The 15,605-nt window shown below is 41.6% G+C and overlaps 1 protein-coding gene across 2 annotated transcripts in view; it reads left to right on the top strand.

Annotated features, from left to right (window-relative positions):
- Positions 1-15,605, top strand: part of LOC106580096 (small G protein signaling modulator 1) — an 85,317-nt gene that overhangs the window by 39,347 nt on the left and 30,365 nt on the right. For both annotated transcript variants that reach the window (XM_014160744.3, XM_014160748.3), the window contains exons 4-11: positions 5,234-5,396; positions 5,646-5,798; positions 5,909-5,976; positions 6,091-6,236; positions 8,101-8,238; positions 8,607-8,731; positions 10,682-10,749; positions 11,005-11,168. In XM_014160744.3, coding sequence (XP_014016219.2) covers positions 5,234-5,396; positions 5,646-5,798; positions 5,909-5,976; positions 6,091-6,236; positions 8,101-8,238; positions 8,607-8,731; positions 10,682-10,749; positions 11,005-11,168 — 1,025 coding nt within the window. The remainder of the gene's footprint in view (positions 1-5,233; positions 5,397-5,645; positions 5,799-5,908; positions 5,977-6,090; positions 6,237-8,100; positions 8,239-8,606; positions 8,732-10,681; positions 10,750-11,004; positions 11,169-15,605) is intronic.

Here is a 15,605-nt window from a genome sequence, read left to right on the forward strand (position 1 = left end):
GATCTAAACCAGGCCAGAACTTGTCCGTGTAGACCAATTTGGGTTTCCAATCTCTCCAAAAGAATGTGGTGATCGATGGTATCAAAAGCAGCACTAAGATCTAGGAGCACGAGGACAGATGCAGAGCCTCGGTCTGACGTCATTAAAAGGTAATTTACCACCTTCACAAGTGCAGTCTCAGTGCTATGATGGGGTCTAAAACCAGACTGAAGCGTTTCGTATACATTGTTTGTCTTCAGGAAGCGCAACAGCTTTTTCCAAATTTTTTGAGAGGAATGGAAGATTCGATATAGGCCGATAGTTTTTTTTATATTTTCTGGGTCAAGGTTTGGCTTTTCCTTAATAATAAGGAAAAGACAACAGAGATAAAGAGAAAGGAAGAGAGAGAGAGAGTAGATCGTGTATACAGAACACTGCTCCAACATTATGATTACAAAGCTACTGAACAACTGGAAAATACAATAACAACTCTGATTACATGGTTTAATTTATTATTTGCAGATTTGTGAGAACTTTACAGTTGTTGCTATTTTTATACATGATAAGTTTAGTTATTCGGTGCAATAATGGACATGGTATGGTAATGATTTTCATATAGGCTATGTTATGAGAATACTATACAGCCAGTGTGCTAAGTTGGTAAAAAAAAAATACATCACAGGCTAACATTGTTTAGGAAGTCATGGTCAGGTTTTATTATCTCAATATCAAATCATTTTTGGTACCTTACTGTGTTTGCTTTCAATTAAAATGGTAAAAAATAAACCAACATTGCATCTTAGCAAAGAGCAATTTCTCAAGCAATTGATTGATAAAAATGTTAAACGTGTATTATTCCATATATAGATGTTTGAATAAAATCAACTATATGTAGGCGACTTTGTCTGATGCTTTAAGCACTGCAATTAAAAATGAAGACACACAAAATACCCTAAAGAGGGAGCCAGAGATCAATATAGCCTAACCAGAAGAAAAAAACCTGTCCTCCCCCCTCACACACACACACACACCCCCCGCTGCCCGCTGTTACTAGCCTTAGCAGATTCTGCCATTATGCTCCTGAAGTTGCCGGTAATAGGCTACACCAGCAGTTGGCAACCTTTTCCATTTGGAGTGCCACGTTATCGTACCATTTCTACACATCTGCATGCCAGTTATGATTTTCATATGCACATTTCCTTGGAACAGTTTCATTTAATTTATAATAAAGTTGAAAGAGCTCAATCAATGTCATGTGGTTAATCAAAATTCTATCTAAATGAAAATGATACAAATCTTAAAGTAACTTCTATTGCCATTACCAATATGTAAAATTAGCCTACGTAAAGCCAACAAATAAAAACATTACAGCCTGCAGGTAGAAAATATCCCGATTAAAAATAAATATCCTATAAATCACATTGGCTACGCATGGCCTGTCTGCAACGAACTTGAAACATTATATAAACTATTAACTTGGGAACTTGAAACATTGTATCAACTATTAACTTGGATCCGGCCTGAAGCTCACACTAGCAAACTTGGAACATTTTATAAAAATCTCTGGGCCCTCAGAGTTTCCTGGAGACAGTGAGCTCTGGACAGACACAGCTTTAGGCTATATGTGCAAGGGATTACATTTTTTTTTATTGAACTAGGCAAATCAGTTAAGAAATTCTTATTTACAATGATGGCCTACTCTGGCAATGCTGGGCCAATTGTGCACTGCCCTATGGGACTCCCAATCACAGCCAGATGTGATACAGCCTGGATTCAAACCAGGTACTATAGTGACACCTCTTGCACTGACATGCAGTGCCTTAGACCGCTGCGCCACTCGGAAGCCCCGTAAGAAGTAATAATAAGGGATAAGAAGTAATCAGGTGGGCCTTTATTATGTCCACTGGATCAAAGCATGACATTTTTTCTTCTTTCATGCTGAGTGGTTATCGAAAGAGAGAGCTGGAAATATTTTTCAAATAGGCTACGTTGTGGAGCTATTGTCATTCTCCATGGATGTGAAAACAGACTTTGTTTACTTGCTTTTTGATGTGAAGAAAAAAGTACTTTGAGAAGCTCCACGGTGATGGTGAGTTCAGTCAATCAGAAATAGTATCAGATCCCCAAATGGGCACATTTACAAGCCTACATCTGCGCGCAGGCCAGGTAGCCTAGGCCTACTGTACTTCTATGCATAAACAGGTGCATGTCCTTACTCAAGATTGACAGGAGCGCTCCAAACAAAAGACAATGAAATATGAAAATAATGAAATAAATCAACAACTAAAAAATCTCACTCTGCAAACAACATGCCCACTCCTACAATGACAACAGTAAGACTAATAATAATATATTGAATGCATTAACAGAAATTACTGTAACCAAACAAACGTAGATGAGAAATGATGGTAATTAACGGTAAACTACTAGTGATATTAATCCTCCGCAATGGATTAGTTGACTCAGACAGGTGTGAATCAGACCAGTGTCTCGTGTAGCATCATTTTGTTTTTAGATATTTGCCACTGCTCGACAAAAAAATCTTGATCGACCATACAATCGACCAGTGGACTGAATGGGGTCGACCCTGTGGTCTGCTGACTAATTTACGGCATGACGATGTCACCATGGACTAAAAGGGCATTATCATAATTTTCACAATATTATTCCAACCTCATAGTGTGGAAATTATATATAAAACATAGGGAAATCACGTTTTTGACTGCACTGGGCCTTTAACATGTATTTTTGTAGTCCTAAAAAAGACGCCTTTATCCTATTGTAATCTAGTTATTTGATGTGGCTTCAACCAGATAGCAATTACAATATAATGTCCTTTGCGAGAGAGAGAGAGAGAGAGACCTCCCTCCACTGCTCTCTCACTCCCAGTGCTGAAGCTCTCCATCAGCAGGGGTTTCCATGACGACTACGGCCTTCCCCATGTGTGCAGAGCAACAGGATTAGTCCTGAGAGAGAGCTCAAATGTCAACACCGCTCAAGGCATGCCACATAGGCCTTATAGGAAGATGTGTGTGTGCGCGCACTTGTATTTACTGCAAAGCTCACGTTTATGGATAACCTGTTAAAAATGATTGGCTTCGTTGAACCACTCAGAAGAGTCTCAAGCTGCAAAGCTTTGTCTGAAGTGTCTATCATGCGGCTGAGTCATAATTACACAGAAGTTACCCACTGGGCACAAACTGGTTGAATCAATGCTGTTTCAACATAATTTGTCATCCTATTGTGAAGTGGAGTCTACATGGAAAATACATTTGAATAAAAAAAAACACTTGTAACCAAAATTCTACATAGACAAACCTTGTAGAAAATTTGCTGAATTTGTACCTTTAAAACAACATCAGATCTTCAATGTTAAATCCGCTATCAGAAAAAAATATAATTGGGCAGCACTTCCTACTGGAGCATTGACCTATCTACAGCAAACTGTTGGTCTCCCATCCAGTTTTAACCACGCCCAGCTTAGCTATGCCATTTGTCACTGACTATTGCCAGTGTGCTATCGTGAGAATGATTGTTGAGAGATCTCCACTGAAAAACTAAATAGATTCACTGTTGCTATCAAAGTCATTCCAAAGGGTAGGTTTAACAGAGCAAATGAAATTTGACAATAGTTTATCACCCATAACATCAATGATGCTATTTAGGCCTGTATAGGATTTGTAAAGTCATCAACATTTATTGTTTTGAATTCAACAAAAAATAGACTATACAATTGGCCTAGGCAATGTTCCCTAGCGCAGTAGCCCAAGACTGCTGCGCAGCTCCCCTGGACTGCCGGTGCAGAAATATCAGCCCACAGAGAGATTGAACTTCACTCAACTTTCTAGAGCAGTGGTCACCAACCAGTCGATCGTGATCCAAGGCATTCCTAGTCGACCGCCAAACATTTCTGTTAAAAACCCAACGATAAAGCCCTGTGTTCCTATTATTTGTTCTTTATTCGTCTCGGGCTGTTGGGCAGGTAGGCGAACTGTTGCGATTTTGAACCATTTCATGTGTCTGAAGGTACAAACTCTGCCTTCCCGGCGGGCCCAGAGAGCAAATCAAGTGCACTATAGGCCTACCGCTGGCCAGCCGGATGGATCAGATGACCGTGTCTGCAGTAAGGTAGCAGGCATAAAGAAAGATACAGAAAAGTTGATACTGTGAGATTTTAAAACGTTTAAAACCATGACTAGAGAGAGACTGTCAACGTATACAGCAAAGAGCTGCTGTTTCTATGAGTGAGTTCATGTTTTACTCAGCACTGTCAACACTTTGTATTCAACACTTTTATAAGCCATAAAATGCGCTTTCTTCCTATTTCTTTGAAAAGCAAGTCAGGTAAAGAGTTTTTTTCTGTTAAAGGGGCAGTTTTGTATTTTGAGACAGGCTTGAGTAAGCTAAGAAGCTAAGTAGCGAATAGGCAGAGGGTAGCATAATTTGTTTGATTCTCTGTAATAATGATATGGGAATAATAATGCATTTTATTATGTAAAGTGGTTTCATGCATCAAACAACAAAACAACATTTTCAGTCATCTCCTTGTCTGAAGGACCAGTGGATAAACAGGTTAATCTTTTCTCAAAAGTCTCATGGATTGTAGGCCTACATTGAACACTACACATTGGCTGCTACTGTAGGCTGAATGATAGAACAGCTATTTCCATGTTAAAATGTTCTGGGATGCATTTTCTCCATTGTTTTTGATGGTAGGCCACTCTGGTAGGCCTACGTTATGATCAAATAGCCACAGTAGCCTACTTGGCCACTGTTAAAACTGTAACTTAAAGCGGCTACAGCGTCAGTGTTCACAGTAAACGGACGCTGGAAGATGCACTGAATTTTCAAAACAATCAAGTTTGCCCTCAGCAGACCTGAAATTTGCTCAGAGCTAAAAAAAAAACTTTAAAAAAAACTAGTGGGAACATTGGGCCTAGGGTTTCAACCTCTGATTTCAAATGTAATGATATTTAAAATATCAAACATTTGAAGGAGATTTATCTTCTGCTTGGATAACTCCATCTGTACTATCGACTTAGTCTGGCTTTAATTCCAGTTTGTCTACAACCAAACACAATATCACTTATTACAATAAATATCCTACTAAATTGTCGACAAGTTAACAAATAATAAAAGTAAATGCAAATGCAGAACATAGAGTATTCTTCATGATGACAAGGTTCAGTGAACTCTCCTGTGGTGTTTCCCATCAATCTTTAGAAGTTACTATTATTTGTGTGTGTGTACACAGCTGCGGTGGAGGCTTGCGTTCTACATGGGCTTAAGCGGCGAGCGGCGGGATTCCTGCGTAGCAATAAAATAGCAGCGCTCTTCATGAAGGTGGGGAAGAGCTTCGCCCCGGCAGAGGAGCTGTGCAGGAAGGCTCAGGAGCTGGAACAGATCATCGAGAGCAAGTGAGAGCACACACACACACACACACACACACACACACACACACACACACACACCACTGGATCCCTGTACAGACAGACCGTAGCACTCAAAATCAAAGAGCTGTTACTGTATAGTACTGCTAACAAGTCCTTGTCACGATCTCTGTCATACGGCACCCATCTACTCACACATATTTATAGTTTACTGATGCAACAAAGGTGCAACATACTGTAATACAAAGGAAACTGCTGGGTTCCTCCTTCCCTCAGACGGAACCAAAGCATGCCCAACCAGGACAGCGTACGGAGACTGCCCAGGCTGTCGAGCCTCAGCCCGCAGGTGGTCAGAAATCTTTGGATCCGCACGGCCCTCTTCCAGAAGGTGCTGGACAAGATCGTGCTCTACCTTGTGGAGAACAGCAGGTGAGTCATATTGGGGGGGATGGCATGGAAATGGCATGGTCACCTGCAAGGAGGAGGAAATTCAAATGCAGAAATTCATGGCTCACCTCCATCACATCTTTATGTTCCAGTAAATTCTACGAAAAAGAGGCCATTCTGATGGATCCGGTGGACGGACCCATTCTGGCCTCTTTGTTAGGTAACATTGTTAAGCTTTTATTCACATACATCTCATCTCAGACATTATATCAGTGTAGGGAAGGGGATTCTCCTCACATGCATCTTTTCATGCCATTGTTCTGTACTCTGGCAGTGGGGCCCTGTGCCTTGGAGTACACGAAGATGAAAACGGCAGACCACTTCTGGACAGACCCCTCAGCAGACGAGCTGGTCCAGAGACACCGCATCCACAGTGGTCACTGTAGACAGGACTCCCCCACCAAGAGGCCTGCCCTTTGTGTAAGGTTCCTGGGAAGGGTAGAGGTCTGAATCTCATCCAACAAGTCTACCAAACTCCCCCAAATAGGATTGGCCATGAGCACATTATCCCATATACATTGCTTTATTGATTATTTCACAACTTTGTTTTGCTGACACTGTACACAATAGCTCAGTTAGCGGGGATATCAGTGACCAATCCTGTCATTGAAGCCTTCCTCAGCTTCTCTCTTTCAGTAGAAGAAAGACCTGCTGTTGTCAATGCATTAAGGAGCACAGTGCGTCCCGTGGGAGAGGACAAGAGTGTATTTTCATATTGTCAATGACCCCTGCAACTAGAAACATCTCGCCCCGTATCCCACGTTGACAGTGGAGAGTTGCTTATTGCAGCATTGTATCCTTTTTACCCCAGAGGCAAATGTAAGGGGCTTTGTCAACACAAACCAAGCGCCGAGATGGTTTCCCATTTAGTTTTTCTTCATGAAAGCAAATGCAAGTGTAGCAACCTGACTCAAATACAGGGCTTAAAGGGTTCTTACAGAGCTGAATAAGTTTAATCGTCGCTAATTCATTCCCAGTGGATAATTTTTGTGGTAAATAGTATCAAACAAACTAAATGCGCAATATTTTTTTATTTAACTAGGCAAGTCAGTTAAGAACAAATTCTTATTTACAATGACAGCCTAGAAACAGTGGATTAACTGCCTTGTACAGAACGACAGATTTGACCTTGTCAACTCAGGGATTTGCGCTAGCAGCCTTTCGGTTACTGGCCCAACGCTCTAACCACTAGGCTACCTGCCGCCCCAATATGGCACAATACATACATTTTGTACCATTGATGTGTAGGGTGTCCAATCAAAAATGCATATTTTGACCAATGGATAAAATTATATATTAATTGTGTAGATAATCCTCTAAGAAAATGAATGGTCCAAACCTCATGTCTCTATCATACCCCGTTAAAAAGGTATCTGAGTTTTTACCCTTGTAGGATGGTCAAAATTAGGGTGACTAAGTTAGAGGCCAGAGGAAAAAAGTTTAAAAAAATCGGTGAAATAGCATCCCGTCAGCAAGGCTGGATGCTGTGCGAGAATTAGGTCTACCTGTGAGGCTCACCATTGAACTCGTCATCTTTCTTCTCAAATCCAGAGGACATAAAACAATATAGAGTTAAGATAGATATCGATTTTGAGGTATTAAATGCAGCATTTTCATATTTTACTATATACTGTTCATATTAAAGGGATACTTTGGGATTTTGGCAATGAGGCCCATTTTATCTACTTTCCCAGAGTCAGATGAACTCGTGGATACCATTTCTATATCTCTGCATGCAGTTTGAAGGAAGTTGCTAACTAGCGTTAGTGCAATGCGCTAATGCTAGTTAGCATTGGCTCGCAAAACTACCTCCAACGTCCTTAATACTGGACATAAAAATGGTATCCATGAGTTCATCTGACTCTGGGGACGTAGATAAAGGGCCTCCTTGCCAAAATCCCGAAGTATCGATTTAATGCGAAGTTCCTGTTCCTTTTCACAAAAACAAGCGTATCTCTGTGAAATGTCAACGGAGCACTGAGCGTACCACAAGCTTTTTATTTCCAAAGCCTTTTACACTTAATTCATGCTAATTTTGCTATTTGTGACCCACGGAAACAACTTGGAAGATGACAACAAAATGTAAAATCCCAAAAAGTTTCACTGCAACCCTCTGTCAACAGAGATCGGTGCTTATTAGCGGATGTATTAGATTACGGAAGTGAAATGTCATCACCAAAGCACGTTTTCCCCTACAAACTAATTGGCCAATATAGGGAAGCTGGATGGGTGGATGGATGGAGTGGAATGGGGGTAAAAACATACACATTGTCTGCGTTTCCAGATCCAGAAGAGGCATTCTAGTAGCAGCATTGAGGAGCGGCCTTCCCCCTCACCCTCAGCCCGGGACTATGTGGAGTCACTGCACCAGAACAACAGAGCCACCCTGCTGTTTGGAAAGAACAATGTGCTGGTGCAGCCGGTAAACATTTCATCCTTCTCCCATCTCTACGAGTGTTCTACGTAATGTACAAATAAGAAATGAGCATCTCTAGATATGCTCAGAGCCATATAAAGTATGTAGAGAGATTGGTCATATTGTCGTTGCTGTGGAAGATGATCTGTCAGTGCCCGCACTCCTCCTTATTTTTGATGGCTTTCGGAAACTCAAATATTCAGTGAAAGCGAACATACCAGTTGTTAACACCACAAAACAGTAGACCCATTTGGAGACACATTTGTAATGCCAATCTGTAAAGAAAAATGTTAAACCGTAAAAGTGTCAAACATTTCTTCATAGTTCACTATAGAAAACAGATAGTCAAACTAATATCCTTCTTGCTGTTACAGAGGGATGACATGGAGGCTATCCCAGGATACCTCTCTCTCCACCAGACCGCCGACATCATGACGCTGAAGTGGACGCCCAATCAGCTGATGAACGGCTCTGTGGGAGACCTGGACTATGAGCACAGGTGTGGAGAGCAATTCACTAACAATCATGTCTCTTATTTATGTACGCCAAGATGGCACAACAGGGCGATGACATGCACCACCTGTGTGTTGTAGTTATTGTCTACAATTGGTGCAGCAGCTCAGTGTCACTAAATCATGCAGTGTGTCTGTCTGAGTGAGACTCAGGAGGGCTCTGTGTCTTGGGGTCAACTCTGGAGAGGGGGATATGATGAGGGTTGCTTTCAGGGGCAACCCTGATGGGGAAATGTTCATGCATATTTCAAGTCAACCAGTCATGTTATTTCAGTGACTGTGGTTCTTAGGCCGTAATGTTTGTGGCTGTATTAACCTTTTCACACGTGAGTTCCAAAATCTCTTAACGGTCGCCCCCAGCGCGAGTTTATTTTTTTTTATGCGCGTGATGTCAGAATGCATTCACTGTTCCAAAATGTGATTGTTACGCCACATGACAGTTAACCCACGCTGCCCTCAAACCAAGGCCCGCTGCCTGCTAATTATCTATAGGCTATGTTTCAACTTGTCAATTATATTTTAACAAGTTTTATTTTCTGACAACAATTTGAATTGAGGTGTGTTCCGCCTCCTCATTAATTCACATAGACGTAGCCCATTTCACTGTTGTGGACAATTTACGTTTGAGGCGTTACTGAGCTAGACAAACTTGTCTCTTTTGACGAGAGCCCAAGCACAAACTCTTTCCTCCCTGGCAAATGTTCCATCTGGCGCCCGCATTGCCTTCACTACTAATAATATGTGTGTGGATATGTGGGTGTTCCTATCAACGTTAAGTGCCTTATTACGTTATCTTTATAGTTTATGTATATCGTGTTGTCGTTTCTACTGTAGCACACTGTATGTATGGAGCATAATGTATTTACTGTTTTATTCACGTTTTCAAGTACTAGTGACAAATCATGCATTCCGATTCTTGCATAGATGGTAATGGACACATGATGTCTGTAAAATACTTTTTGGAAGGTTGTACTGATTATGATGAGCTTATGCTAAGCTAATTACCAGCTATGTGTAGCACCATATTTGTTGACATGCAATGTATTCTGGTTGTCACGTAAACGTCTGTCAGACCAAAGATGTTATAACAAAACGAAGTGAAAGGATGGTTCACTCGTATTTCGAGTAAAGTGAATGACGGAAATGAATGATGGTAGACAACACACCCCCTTCAACATGCATACTGTAAATAGACCCAACTCATCTTGTAACCTCTTTTTCTTTGTTTAACGCAAAAAAACTAACATGGCGGTGTGCACAAACTATGCATCGTCAGATAACTTTCGATTTTTAATCAATTATTTAGATCACTGGTGAGGTCACCCATGATGTGATGAATTGTAAATAGTTATTGCTATTAGCTAATTCATATAATGTAGCCTACATTTTCCAGTTTGGATGAGAATTGTGTGATACTGTTGCTACTGCTATGAATGTCTGAACATTGCATCCAAAAATAAACTGCTCACATTGAGGACATAACGTTGTAAAGACTGTGCTTGTGCAAAATGTTTCTGTGAAAAAAACAGTGTGGCCAGCTCAAACGCTGACTGTTGCGTCATTGGTAACTAGACATTCTAAATAAGTGTTCTAATCACACCAGTTTGAGCGTACTCTGCAGGGACCACTGTAGAATGGTCACACCTGTGTGTTCGTACGTGTCAAAGCGTTAAAGCACATGTAAAACACACATCTGGTTCTTAGCCCCCCATTCTCAATGTACAATAAAATGCCCCTCACTCCACTTACTTATGCAAAATACTGAACCCCAACTTAAATCGTTTCTACATTCAGTAACACCAATCATATTCAGAGTTTTACACACACCAAGAGTAATACAAAAAACACATATCCCTTTGGCTAACTTTGTTGTTCAGCTCATTGTGGCAAGGTGAGTGATGTCTCAATAACCCCGGCTTTGATTCCATCTCTTTCAGTGTGTACTGGGATTACGCTATGACCATCCGTCTGGAGGAAATTGTTTATTTGCACTGTCATCAGCAGGGTAGGTTCACCAGCAGAGGCTAGTGGAGGTAAACATTCAGAGGACAGGCTCATTGTAATGTCTGGAATGTAATTGGTGTGTCTTTTATGGAGCTAGTCTGCTAGCTACTGATATCAACAACAGCTAGTTTTGGTTCATTTATAAAGTTGTTCATATCCTTACAATGGATAATCCATTTGCACAGTTTCTTCATAATGATTTTCCCATAACAATAGGTTTAAAAGGTCCATAAAAGGTATAATATTGTCTCTGCAGTGGACAGCGGGGGCACGGTGGTGCTGGTGAGCCAGGACGGCATCCAGAGACCCCCGCTGCGCTTCCCTAGAGGGGGGCATCTGCTCCAGTTCCTCTCCTGCCTGGAGAATGGCCTCTTGCCCCATGGCCATCTGGATCCTCCGCTCTGGTCCCAGAGAGGAAAGGTCAGCCCTGGATGTCTACTCACAAGGGACTATCTGAGGGGTGACACATGGGGGGATGCTCTGTTTAGTCATCCAACAGTTCAATATGTGAATGGGGGGTCCCTGACAGAGCCAAATATTATTTAATTGAATTGTTAGATTTTGGGGGGGGGGGGGGGGGGCAAATATTGGGTTATTTTGGAACATGCACATCAATGATTTATATATGTATATGTACTGTATATACACTTAACTGATAGGGGGGCGCAGTATTGAAGCCACCGTGACTCCATCTTTGCACTCTCCCACTATTGTAAAATATATTTTTAAAGCTATAGAAATGCATTTATTAATGTCTACATTCGTTTTTACAACATTTATTCTACAGACACCTTAATGCATTCTTTTAAATTATATTATATGAACTAAACATACAAATATAAATATTTTTCAAAAATCCTTAATGTTACTGTCCTCACTAAAACATAAAATACATAAATACGTGTACTTTTGTCAGTTAAACATTGAATTGAAATACTGTCGAATTCCATTCATTCCTATGGAGGACTGCTCCTACTGGGGAGTACCAATATGGCTGACCGGTGGCTTCAAAGCCTCTCAATGGCCAATACATAGCATCAGCAATCCAGGGTTTATACACCCCTTGCATAGATGTCACATTTTTGCTGCCTTAAAATTAAATCTAAAAAGGGATCAAATTTGATATTTTCCTACAGATCTACACAACCTGATCCACATGTTCAAAGTGAAAGAAAAAGTATAGAAAATGATAGAAGTACGGAAACATTTTTCCTCTAGCTTTTTACCTGGGCTTTGCTCCTTTCATATTTATTTTGATCCTGACAAACTCCTGATGTCCCTACCGGTGAGAAGCGTACCTATCACAAGATGCTGCCACCACAATGCTTAAGAATATACACTGTGATGTGCTTTATTGGATTTGTCCCAAACCTGCAGTTTTTATTTTAAGCCGAAAGGTTAATTTATTTGCCATGATGTCTTCCAGTATTACTTAAGGGCCTTTTTGCAAACATAATGGATGACTTGAAATATATATTTTTAACACAGGCTTCCTTCTTTTCACTTTGTAAAAAAATCCAGTAATGTGAAGTGAATGCAATGTTGTTGATCCCTTTTATATTTTCAAGTATTGTAGGGGCAGCATCATGTTTGGGGTATGCTTGTCACCGGCAGGGGCAAGGGAGTTTGTCAGGATCAAAATAATGTGAAAGGAGCAAAGCCCAGGTTTAAAGCTAGATGAAACCCTGCCTCAGTCTCCTGAATACATAACCCTTTTTCAGCAGGAACACTCCCCCCCCCCAAATTATGCCAAAGACACCAGAATGGCTTTCCAAGAGGTGTTGAGTGTTCCTGAGGGGTCCAGTCTCAGTCCTGACATTTAAACTTCTTGAAAATCTGAGACAAGTTTTGAATATTGCTGTCCATTAATGATTCCCAACCGAATTTACCGATATTGAGCAATTTTTACAAAACAGTGCATCTGGAAAGTATTCAGACCCCTTGACTTCCACATGTTGTTACGTTACAGCCTTATTCTAAAATTGATTAAATTGTTTTTTTCCCCCTCATCAATCTACACACAATACCCCATAATGACAAAGCAGTATTCAGACCCTTTACTTAGTACTTTGTTGAAACAACTTTGGCAGCGATTACAGCCTTGAGTCTTCTTGGGTATGACGCTACAAGCTTGGCACACCTGTATTTGAGTAGTTTCTACCATTCTTCTCTGCAGATCCTCTCCAACTCTGTCAGGTTGGATGGGGAGCGTCACTGCACAGCTATTTTCAGGTCTCTCCAGAGATGTTCGATCGGGTTCAAGTCTGGGCTCTGGCTGGGCCACTCAAGGACATTCAGAGACTTGTCCTGAAGCCACTACTGCTTTTTCTTGGCTGTGTGCTTAGGATCATTGTCCATTTGGAAGGTGAACCTTCTCCCCAGTCCAGGGTCTGGAGCACTTTGGAGCAGGTTTTCATCAAGGATCTCTCTGTACTTTGCTGCGTTCAACTTTCCCTCGATCCTGACTAGTCTCCCAGTCCCTGCTGCTTAAAAACATTGCCACAGCATGATGCTGCCACCACCATGCTACACCGTAGGGATGGTGCCAGGTTTCCTCCAGATGTGACACTTGGCATTCAGGCCAAAGAGTTCAAACTTGGTTTCATCAGATCAGAGAATCTTGTTTCTAATAGTCTGAGAGTCCTTTAGGTGCCTTTTGGCAAACTCCAAGCAGACTCATGTGCCTTTTACTGAGGAGTGGCTTCCATCTGGCCACTCTACCATAAAGGCCTGATTGGTGGAGTGCTGCAGAGATGGTTGTACTTCTGGAAGGTTCTCCCATTTCCACAGAGGAACTCTCTGGAGCTCTGTCAGAGTGACCATTGGCTTCTTGGTCACCTCCCTGACCAAGGCCCTTCTCCCCCGATTGCTCAGTTTGGCCGGGCGGCCAGCTCTAGGAAGAGTCTTGGTGGTTCCAAATGTTTCCATTTAAGAATGCTGCAGAATTTTTTTTGTTACCCTTCCCCAGATCTGTGCCTCGACACAATCCTGTCTCTGAGCTCTACGGACAGTTCCTTTGACCTCATGGCTTGGTTTTTGCTCTGACATGTGTAACCGATGTGAAATGGCTAGTTAGTTAGTGGTGGTGCGCGCTAATAGCGTTTCAATCAGTGACGTCACTCGCTCTGAGACTTGAAGTAGGGTTTCCCCTTGCGTTGCAAGGGCCGCGGCTTTTGTGGCGCGATGGGTAACGATGCTTCGTGGGGTGTCAGTTGTTGATGTGTGCAAGGGTCCCTGGTTCGAGCCCAGGTTGGGGCGAAGAGAGGGACGGAACCTACACTGTTACATTGATGCCGTTGACCCAGATCATTGGTTGCTCATAGGAAAAGGTCTGAATTACTTTATTTTTAATACATTTGCAAACATTTCTAAAAGTATTGTGGGTAGATTGAGGAGTAAAAAAATATATTTCATCCATTTTAGAATAAGGCTGTAATGTAACAAAATGTCGAAAAAGGGTATAGAAAAAGGGAATACTTCCCAATGCACTGTACACTACATGACCAAAGGACACCTCTCATTCTAAAATCATGAGCATTAATATGCAGTTGGTCCCCTTTTTGCTGCTATAACAGCCTCCACTCTTCTGGGAAGTCTTTCCACTAGATGTTGGAACATTGCTGCAGGTACTTGCTTCCATTCAGCCACAAACATTAGTGAGGCCAGGCACTGATGTTGGGTGATTAGGCCTGGCTCGCAGTCGGCGTTCCAATTCATCCCAAGGTGTTTGATTGGGCTGAGGTTAGGGCTCTGTGCTGGCCAGTCAAGCTTTTCCACACCGATCTTGACAAACAATTTCTGTACGGACCTCGCTTTGTGCACGGGGTCATTGTCATGCTGAAACAAGAAAGGGCCTTTCTCAAACTGTTGGCACAAATTTGGAAGCACAGAATCGTATAGAATGTCATTGTATGCTGTAGTGTTAAGATTTCCCTTCACTGGAACTAAGGGGCCTAGTCCGAACCATGAAAAACAGCCCCAGACCATTATTCCTCCTCCACCAAACGTTACAGATGGCACTATGCATTCGAGCAAGTTCTCCTGGCATCCGCCGAATCGATTGCCAGATGATGAAGTGTGATTCATCACTCCAGAGAACGCGTTTCCACTGCTCCAGAGTCCAATGGCGGCGAGCTTCACACCACTCCAGCCGTCACTTGGCATTGTGCATGGTGATCTTAGGTTTGTTTGCTGCTGATCGGCCATAGAAACCCATTTCATTAAGTTCCTGAACAGTTGTGCTGCTGCCGTTCTGTGAGCTTGTGTGGCCTACCACTTTTCAGCTGAGCCATTATTGCTCCTAGATGTTTCCACTTCATAATAACAGCACTTACATTTGACCGGGGCAGCTCTATCAGGGCAGAAATTTCAGGAACTGACTTGTTGGAAAGGTGGCATCCTGTGACATTGCCACGTTGAAAGTCATTGAGCTCTTAAAAAATAATTTTTTTATTGAGCTCTTCAGTAAGGGCATTCTACTGACAATGTTTGTTTATGTAGATTCCATGGCAGTGTACTAACGGGTGTGGCTGAAATTGCCTCTTCACTCATTTGGTGTGTCCACATACTTTTGTATATATAGAGTATGTTTCCCTAAGAGTTGTTCATAGTAGAATATTATTGAAATTGAATTGCAGCTGTAAAAAATGTAATTGCTGCCAAAGCTGCTTCCACCAAGTATTAACTCTTGGTGTGAATTTTTTATTAATTTAGAAAGTGTTCTATACTTTTTCTTTTACTTTGAAAATGTGGAGCAGGTTGTGTAAATCTGTAGGGGGAAAAAATCTAATTGAATCCCTTTTTTTGACAATTGGGAAAGGAGTTTGTAGACTTTCACTAGGCACTGTATGTGTTAGA

Source organism: Salmo salar, chromosome 20, assembly GCF_965601325.2.
Source record: "Salmo salar chromosome 20, fSalSal1, whole genome shotgun sequence".
NCBI classification, from domain to species: Eukaryota; Metazoa; Chordata; class Actinopteri; order Salmoniformes; family Salmonidae; genus Salmo; species Salmo salar.